The sequence below is a fragment of the Euphorbia lathyris genome, chromosome 1 (genome assembly GCF_963576675.1).
Source record: "Euphorbia lathyris chromosome 1, ddEupLath1.1, whole genome shotgun sequence".
Taxonomy (NCBI): Eukaryota; Viridiplantae; Streptophyta; class Magnoliopsida; order Malpighiales; family Euphorbiaceae; genus Euphorbia; species Euphorbia lathyris.
In genome coordinates, this window is record NC_088910.1 from 141678537 (window position 1) to 141687700 (window position 9164).

The window sequence follows — 9164 nt, forward strand, 5'->3', positions numbered from 1 at the left end:
AACTTGGTCAAATATTGCAATTGCCCCCTTCAACCTTCAATTGTAACAACTTACCCTTTAAATTTGTCCAATTGTAAAACATACCCTAAATTGCTGACATGGACTGCAATTGAAGAAACACATAAAATACAAAAGCTGCAACATTCGTGGAGTGGGATGATCCGATCTTTGGCGTGATACGAATCCAGGGAAACATTTTTACGGTTGCTCCAAATAGGAGTGAAAGGAAATATAAATACCGTTTTCTTACAATATAAATACGGGATAATACGGTGAAAGGAAATTGCCACCTCTGCTCCAAAATATCCCGTTTACAACCCTACTCTAGTCTCAGCTTTTGATTGCTTGTTTATGGCGGAAACTGGCGGAGCTTCCATGGTGGAAACCGAAGGAAGGTGTGATTCAGAAAATGAAATTAATAGAATCAAATCGGGCGAAGAAAATGAAGACCGCATTAGTGCCTTACCGGATGTCCTGATTCACCGCATCCTCTCCCTTCTGCCGACAACCGATTCAGTGAAGACTATGGTTTTATCCAAATCGTGGAAGTATCGATGGACTCGTGTATCAGTTCTCAAATTCGTCTATAACACGTGTATTTATAATGGTATGTCTATCGATCAATTTTCCAATTTCATCGATAAAACCCTAAATCTCCATGATGATTGCTCCAATATCGACAAATTCGTCATCAAAATGACAAGTTACTCTGAAAGAATTCCTAACAAGGATCGGTGGATACGTTTTGCTGTGAAAAAGCATGTAAAGGAACTCATTGTGTTTCTCACTATCAACTCCCCGTATCCCTTGCCAGAATTTCTTTTCAACAATTCTTCATTAGTTAAATTGAAGTTACTTTATTGTGATCTTATGCCGATTGGAAATGTAAATTGGGGATCTGTCAAGATTTTGCGTTTATATGATTGTGCACTGCAAAAGGGAGGGATTGAGAATGTTTTATCCGGTACTCCTATGCTTGAATACTTGGAATTACACCGCTGCAATTTGTTTGATGCTGTTGTTATTGCTTCTAAAAGTGTGAAAATTCTTCTTTTGGATTCATTTAATTCTAATAACATTGAAATCTCATGTCCCAATGTTGAGAGATTGAGAATTTCAGGTCTAATAGGGCTTACATCTCCTAAATTAATGAATTTGCGGTCTTCAGTTTATGTTACTTTTGATTTTTTCTACGATTACGACCGAAACGACTACAATGTACAACACTGCATAAATTTGGTTAGTCAGACTATTATGCAGGTTCATCATGTTGAGAAGCTAGATATTGGGCCTTACTTGATGAATGTAAGTTTTTGAGCAAATATTTTAATGTTTAATATTAGAAATTCAGTCTCAATGAAAGTTGTTTTAAGTTTAATTTCCTTTTAATAGATAAATAATAGCATTTTAAATTTGAATTATTCATTAGCATTTTTTGTACTTTGAAGGTTCTATCATTGTATTCTAAAGATTGCATAGAAGGTTTGCCAGATTCTCTGACTCAGCGAATCCTCTCCTTTATACCGTCAACAAAAGAGGCCTTTAAGTCTAATTTTTATTATAGGTGGGAGTGTAAATGGACCGACGTCTCTATCCTAAATTTCATTTCAAACGGTACGTTTGTCTGATAATTCATCAATTTGATTGACAATATACTAATTCTCTATGATTGCTTGACTGCAGAGAAACTTGTTATCGACTCCAAAGATATCCCTTTGTGTAAGCTGTATTCTAGATTGTCATTGTGGATTCGTTTCGCTGCCAAAAAACATGTAAAGGAGCTCATTTTAGACTGTGATGGTTTTAATTTGGAATCATGGGACAAGTACGAATTGTGGTCTTCTTTTTTCAACAATCCTTCATTAGTTAAGCTGAAGATGTGTGCTTGTGAGTTTATGCCGAACGTGAAAGTAAATTGGGAATCTCTTAAGAGTTTGCAGTTAGATCATTCTGAGTTGGGTAATCAAGCGATTGAGCATATATTATCTGGTAGTCCTTTGCTTGAATGCTTAGAATTATGTTATTGTGGCTTTCAAGGGGCGCTTGTTGTTGCTTCTGAGCATTTGAAAACAATTCTTCTAAGGGAATTTGGCAAGAACTGTCCTCTCCTAGAAATTTTATGTCCGAATCTGGAGAGCTTGAAAATAAGGGGAAACGTGGGTTCTACATCTCTTAAATTGACGAACTTGCCTTCTTCACTTCATGCTAATTTGGATTTGTATGTCTTAGAATCAGATGATATCAGTCTTGATGACTCTGCGGATTTAGTTGAGGAGATCAGGAAGCAGATTCTCCATGTTGAGGAGCTAGAAATCGAGTTGAATAGGTTGAAGATAACTGTTTGAGAATTATTTTATTACATCTTTGCATTCGCCAGGATCAGAAATCCACCTGATTTCTTAATATAACTATCTAGAGCTAATATTAGAATTTAATCTCATTTCTTAATCCACCTGAAGTTGTTTAGTGGATGCTTAGCTGCAAATGAATGAATGATTCAATCTGATACTATTTTGGTGCAAATGAATGAATGATTCAATGTGTTGAACTAATTTGGTGCAAGACTTGATTACTTGCTTTTATTTTGGTTACAGTTTTTGAGATAGTAAATCTCTTGCTTCTTTCTTTAATGATTGTGAGTTTATGTTCCTTAGAAAATTGGCTACCTGTAAATGAGCCGAACCGCTCATGAGCGGTTCAATGTTCGGTTCGATAAAAGCTCGATTGATTTATAAACGAGCCAAGCTTGGGCACACCAAAACTTGGCTCAAAAGAGCGCGAGCAGCTTAGGTTATCTATTACAATTTCTGAATTTTTTTATTACTATTTTTTTCCAATCTTAGATTACACAAATCTGCTTCCGATTTTTTTTTCTCAGAGGTTGAAATATTGTAGAATGTTACCGTATTAATACTGATATGAGATCGGCAGCAGCGACCCGATACCTGCATTAATCTTCTTTCATCAAATTCATTATTTTAATCTCACCTACATGCCATTGATACAGCGTCAGTTTATGGCATTTCATATAATGCTTACGGGTCCTATTTTAGCTGATGTGGTTCATGTTTGGTGTATGTAATAAAATACTATAAGTTATAGAATGTGATAACTTTTGGGTGAAGATTGTTAGGCCCGTCTAATTGATTTGTAATGTAGAGCTGGAAATTTCTCAGAAGCAAAGTCTATGATGGAAGAAATGCCTTGTGAGCCTGGTGCTCCTATTTGGTAGGCTGTGTGATGGAAGAAATGCCTTGTGAGCCTGGTGCTCATATTTGGGAGGCTCTGCTCACTGGCTGCAGAATACATTGGAACATTGATCTCGTGGTTCAAGTTGCTGAACAACTTTTCGAGCTAAATCAACAGCATGACGGAACCTATAAACAGTTGTCAAACATGTATGCTGCAGCAGGTGGATGATGTGGCAAAAGCGCGAAAGTTAATGAAGGATCGAGGGGTGAAGAAGGAGCCTGGTTGTATTGTAGCTGTAGATTTAAGGCTTTTCGAATGAGGTTATGGAGTTTATTCTTGATTCAATTTGCATCCAATGATGATTTTCCAGGTTTGCGAGACGCTCAATGTAAAAATTCAGGAAGCTGTTTGAAATCTTCTTACTGAATCCTTATGTGACAGATTTACTACCAATGAGGGACGACATTCCTGAAAACGTTACCTCCTAAAAATGTTATGTGTTCCCAATTCGTTATGGTTTTGTTTTTGTCTGGTCATAAGCAAGGGTGTTTTTTTGGTTTATTCTTTAACTAGTAAAAGAGTATATATATATATTTTTTTCTACGTCTCGTGTTCCTCAGGTCCGCGCCTTACGTTGCTCCTTGAGCCTAGGTTCCAAGACCTCTTAGCGACTTATTGCACCTTGCGCCTTTAAGAACTATGCTCAAAATCTTTTGCAGCTTTTGGTTCACTCATTTCGGTAAGGATTTATTTTTATCTACTTCTTGAGCTTTTTTATGATTCAAGTTTCAGTTTCAATTAAATTTGCCTATTTTTTCCCCAAGTTTTATACCTTTTTGCATTTCAAGAATCATCAACAACAAAAGAATATATTGTTCTAATGATTCAAATGATTCTTATTACTCTATCGATACTGTTTTTTTGCATTTTTAGTTCCATATTTTTTTATCTGTTGAGTGTCTTTGAATGAGCCAATTTCAAATTTACACAGCTCAGCTTCATATTTTTTTTCTTCAGAAGGACAAGAAGTTTAAGGACGGAGAAGTGCAGTATATGCGAACAGGCCAGTTGTTACTGAAACCTATAGAGCATGAATCCCCTGATACTCAAACTGCATGATTCTTCCGATGATAAAGGAATTCGGACATTCTGGGAAATCATTCAAGTAAGTACTCCTGTTAACCCTTTCCATCAATTATTATTTTATTTTTTATTTTACTTTTTTGACCTAATTAATTTTACCTTTTGACCTTATTAATTTTACTCATTGACCTAATTAAATTAATTATTCTCTTTGACCTAATTAATTTTACTTATTCACCTAATTAATTAAACGACATGCAATAACTAATAAACTCGCTTTTAGTGTCAAATTAGGGTTAGGATTTCGGGTCCGTATTCCCATCGGAAACGCGCCAACGGGTCTGTATTCCCATTAGACCTAATTAATTTGACTTCTTCACCTAATTATTTAATTAATTAAATATTGATTTGCAATAATTAATAAATTTGCTTTCAGAGCATGCAAATTCATTTCATATATCGAAAAGAAACGTTTATCAAATTTATTCTTATTTAAAAAAAATTACATTAATATATTAAGTACCATCTTCTTAATTTAATCCTCATTTATTATCAAAAGTACCATCCCTACTTTAAGTCACACATCATCTCCACAATTCTCAATCATTAGCTAGTAATCTTCTCAATCATTACCAATCATTTCAAGTGGATCCCTTTTTCATCAAGTACACCAAACTTTAGCTTCGCATATGGGAACTAAATATTCATCAAGTAAACCAAACTTTAACTTCGCATGCTTCGCATAATATCGAATCTGCGAAGTCAAACGGGAGGGGGCGAGACGCGCGTAAATATTGAGAGTATTATGGGAAAGTCACACAAAATCAGTCTAAATATATAGTAGGTTGAGTAAATGGGTTAAATATGTAAAGGAACCTCCAATTTGACCTACTTTTGTAATTTTCCCATATATTTAATTAGTTATTACCTTAATCAGAATAGGGGATTTCTATAATCCCCTCTTAATCTTTATCCTAGTATAGTTAAATAATAAAATAAAATAACATTTGATGGCAATTAAATATAATTAAATTACACAAATAATAAAATAAAATATTGCATGAAAATACCAATTCCAATTCATCCCTTTACGGAACTTTTCTCTCTCCTTTTTTGTGCCACTTCCGCTAACTTTGGAAAAACCTGCAACAACAGACAACATTGACACAGTTCCCCAAAGTTATAATTAAAACACATTTAATCCCACCAATCAATCATTGATTTCATATTTTAATTTCTTAGGTCCTTTCCCTAATTCAGTGTCTAATCATTGTGAGGTTCTCTATATGAAAATCTTTTTCAGTAGTAACACATCAATCAAATCCATGAAATGAGTGGGTTAGGCTCAATTAAATTAATTATAGTTGAGTTGAAATAAAGCCCGACAAATAAAAGTGTCACGTGTCAAATTAAGGTTTATAGTTTTTAGGGTTTCAGAACTTTATTTCGATTAGAAACATGTCAACAGTTAAAACCCCTAAATTTATTGTGGGTCTCATCCTCTTTTGGCCTAATTCAGGCGTTTAGGATATCGAAAATGCGATTTAGTTATTTTCACGTCCTTTTAACGATTCGGAATCAATTATAAACGGTCTAGATAAATGAGTTCAAGAATTAAAGTTGTTTAGAACCGTATTTTGTATGAAACTACTATTTTTTATTTTTCGAATCACAATTTCCAGAACTTTTTATATTTACTGATGACTTAAAAAACGTTAAAAATTAAAGATTCTTACAATAAAGAGTTACCTAATATATAAGCGGTGATTTTAATCATCTAAAATAATTTGTGATTTAATTGGAAAAGGAAATGGGACAGAGATTGTCCTATGTATAGTAATTTATTTATACTTTAAACTTGTACATAACGTGCACAAAATCATACCATTAATTTATATTTAATAGGAATAAGGTACCAAAATAGACATATGGTTTTTGGAAAGTATTAATTTAAGCTCCACGTACAAAATAACACCAATATATGCTTAACGTTTAGAAAAGGGTATCAATTTAGGTCTCAACAACAGACACGCCATTCCTATTACTCCGTTAAGTTTTGATTTCTCCCTCTACTTACAATTAGCAGAACTTAACGGAGTAATAGAAATGACGTATCTAATCTGTTGTTGATACCTAAATTGATACCTTTTTCTAAACGTTAAACCTATATTAGTGTTATTTTGTATGTGGAGCCTAAATTGATACTTCCCAAAAACTATAGACCTATATAGGATTGCTAATTAATATAGGATTCTTTTATTTCAACTCAATTATAATTAATTGAATTCAACTGAGCCCAACATTAGTCCATGTAGTTGATTAATGTGCTAATACTAAAAAAAAAAAGCATGGATTCACATCCATTTTCAATATTTAAATTACACTATAAATACAGATTACAGTTAGAAATAAAATAAGTGCACTTTAACTTTTCATAAATCTGGTATTTTTTTAAACTCTTTAAAATTCCCTTTGAGAAAGTGGGGTCCCTAACCCTAATTTGACGCTTTTTGCTTTTTCTTTAAGACGTTTTTTTCCCTTTTTTTCCGTATCAAGTGAATTTTGTTTTTAGAGCTTATTAATGCATGCAAAATTAGGTTAAAACCGCACGAAAATCCGTAAATCGCATTTTTGAGACCCTAGACGCCCGAATTTGCCCAAACGGGGGTGGGCCCACAACTTTTTTGTAGGTTTTGACCGATGGTCCGTTTTCGATGGAAATGGAATCCCAGAAAACCGAAACCCTAATTTGTCACTTTTCGGCTTTTTCAAACGTTTTTTCAGTTTCAAGTGAATAAGACAATGCTAAATATTAGAGCTTATTATTATATTTCAACAATTAATTAATTAGTTCAAGACGTAAAATTTAATTGGTCGAAATCCATGCAAAATTAGGTTAAAAAAATAATCCATGCAAAATTAGATTAAATACGAGCGTGAAAATCACTAAATCGGCCTTTTGAGGCCCTAGACGGCGGAATCAGGCCAAAAAAGGGTGGGGCCCATTGCCCTTTGGGCTGTGGGTTTTTACCGTTGGCCCGTTTCCGATGAAAGTGGGTCCCGAGACCCTAACCCTAATTTGACGCTTTTCGCTTTTTCTTTAAGACGTTTTTTCCCTTTTTTCCGTATCAAGTGAATTTGGTTTTTAGAGCTTATTATTACATTTGAACAATTAATTAATTAGGTCAAGAAGTAAAAATAAAAATTAATTAGGTCAAAGAAAAATAAATAAATAATATTGAATGGAAAATTAGGTTAAAACCGCGTGAAAATCCGTAAATCGCATTTTTGAGACCCTAGATGTCCGAATTTGGCCAAACGGGGTTGGGGCCCATGGATGGCAGGAATTTGGACACATGTGATGAATTGTGGGAAAAGACTTGTTTGGGTATATACTTTATTGATGATTATGATTAATTGTGTTGTCCATGGATGGCAGGAATTTGGACACATGTGTCATAAAGCATTGCATATCGTCTGCCGCTGTAGGAATAATTCTGAAATTTATGAAGTTTCAATTAAAGGATTATGAGATTTTGTGAAGTTTGAGATCTCTGATTACTTTTTTTTTTGTCAAATAATAATAATAATAATTTGTAAAGCAAGAATTTATATAAAGGATACTTTATAAAATCAGTTTTTTTCGTTGTTCTAGATTGCTCTTTTTTCGCGTTAATGTCACGATAATATAATTTTTAAACTACACAAAGCAAATACCTCTTTTTGTAAATTTTTGGGATAAGGTACAAAAATACCCCTAACGTTTACATCTAGGATCAATTTTACCCCTAACGTTTAAAATGGTGCAATTTTACCCATAACGTTGGCAGTCAAGAGTAATTTTACCATTAGCGTTGTCAAGTTGGATCAATTTTAGAAATAATTCATCAAAATGTCTCATTGGTCGTGAATCTTGTCATCTAAATTTCATATGTGAGTCATTTTATCATTCATTAGTGACAGATCATAAACACATTATTATATGTGGAAAAAAATTAAAAAATATACTATCTACTTTAGGAGTTGGATAAAAAAAAATTCAAAATATTTCGCTAAATTAATAAATGTTAACCTACAATGTTTTTATTAAATCCCAAAAATATGAAATCTTTTTTTAAAACAAACTGATATATAATTGACGCAGAATAAAGAACAAAATATTTGTGTTTTTCAATAATGTTTGAAATTGACTCAACTTGTCAAACTTTAGAGTAAAATTGCACCATTTTAGACGTTAGAGGTAAAATTGCTCCTAGCTGTAAACATTAGGGGTATTTTTGTATGTCAGAAGACGTCTTTTTATGAGTAATTTTATATTTTTTTCGGTATCATGCGTGAATTTGGATCCTCTAAAAATTAGCTTATTATTATATTTCAACCATTGATTAATTAGATCAAGAAGTAAAACTAACTATTAATTAGATAAAAAATAATTCATGAAAAATAATGCATAAATAAAACTAATGATTTTTATTGAATTTTTTTATGAATTATGTTTGAATTTTTTTACCTAATTAATAGATTTCAACTATTAATCTTAGTGGTTGATTTGACCTAATTAATTCATGACTTTTACATTAAAAAGACAACTAATCATTATACACCCATCATCCTTTTCTCTCTCTTTCACTTCACTATCATTACTTAAAAGTTAGTAATAAATGCATTGTAATTATAAAAAGACAAACTCAATCATTGACAAATAGAAAAAGACAAATTATACTTTTTAAAGATAAACTAACTATGTCTTTTATTGCTTAATTTGATTTTTATTATTACTTAATTTTTTTGTTATTAAAAAAAGGATAAAATCCCAAAATAGGCCTAAAATTTTAGGGAAGTACCAATTTAGACCCAACGTTCAAAATAGCACCAATGTTTACAACATA

General features: G+C 32.6%; 1 protein-coding gene and 1 long non-coding RNA gene across 2 annotated transcripts; both read left to right on the plus strand.

Moving 5' to 3' along the window:
* The first annotated feature begins 282 nt into the window (after positions 1-282).
* LOC136216356 (putative F-box/FBD/LRR-repeat protein At5g22670) lies at positions 283-2511 on the plus strand. Its single transcript, XM_066002982.1, has 3 exons — positions 283-1305; positions 1449-1614; positions 1684-2511. Exons 1-3 carry the CDS (start codon positions 352-354, stop codon positions 2343-2345), a joined length of 1782 nt encoding a protein of 593 aa, XP_065859054.1. The 5' UTR covers positions 283-351; the 3' UTR covers positions 2346-2511.
* Positions 2512-3725: 1214 nt separating this feature from the next.
* Positions 3726-7773, plus strand: LOC136216372 (uncharacterized). The gene is made up of 3 exons (XR_010683311.1): positions 3726-3931; positions 4210-4357; positions 7715-7773. It is a non-coding gene; the product is annotated as an uncharacterized lncRNA (long non-coding RNA).
* The last annotated feature ends 1391 nt before the right edge of the window (positions 7774-9164 follow it).

Bases quoted from the DNA above. Each gene is read 5' to 3' on its own strand.
- LOC136216356 (XM_066002982.1), top strand. From the start codon at position 352: ATGGCGGAAACTGGCGGAGCTTCCATGGTGGAAACCGAAGGAAGGTGT. The intron at 1,306-1,448 runs GTAAGTTTTTGA...TGTACTTTGAAG, and splicing joins TTGGGCCTTACTTGATGAAT to GTTCTATCATTGTATTCTAA. The intron at 1,615-1,683 runs GTACGTTTGTCT...GCTTGACTGCAG, and splicing joins CCTAAATTTCATTTCAAACG to AGAAACTTGTTATCGACTCC.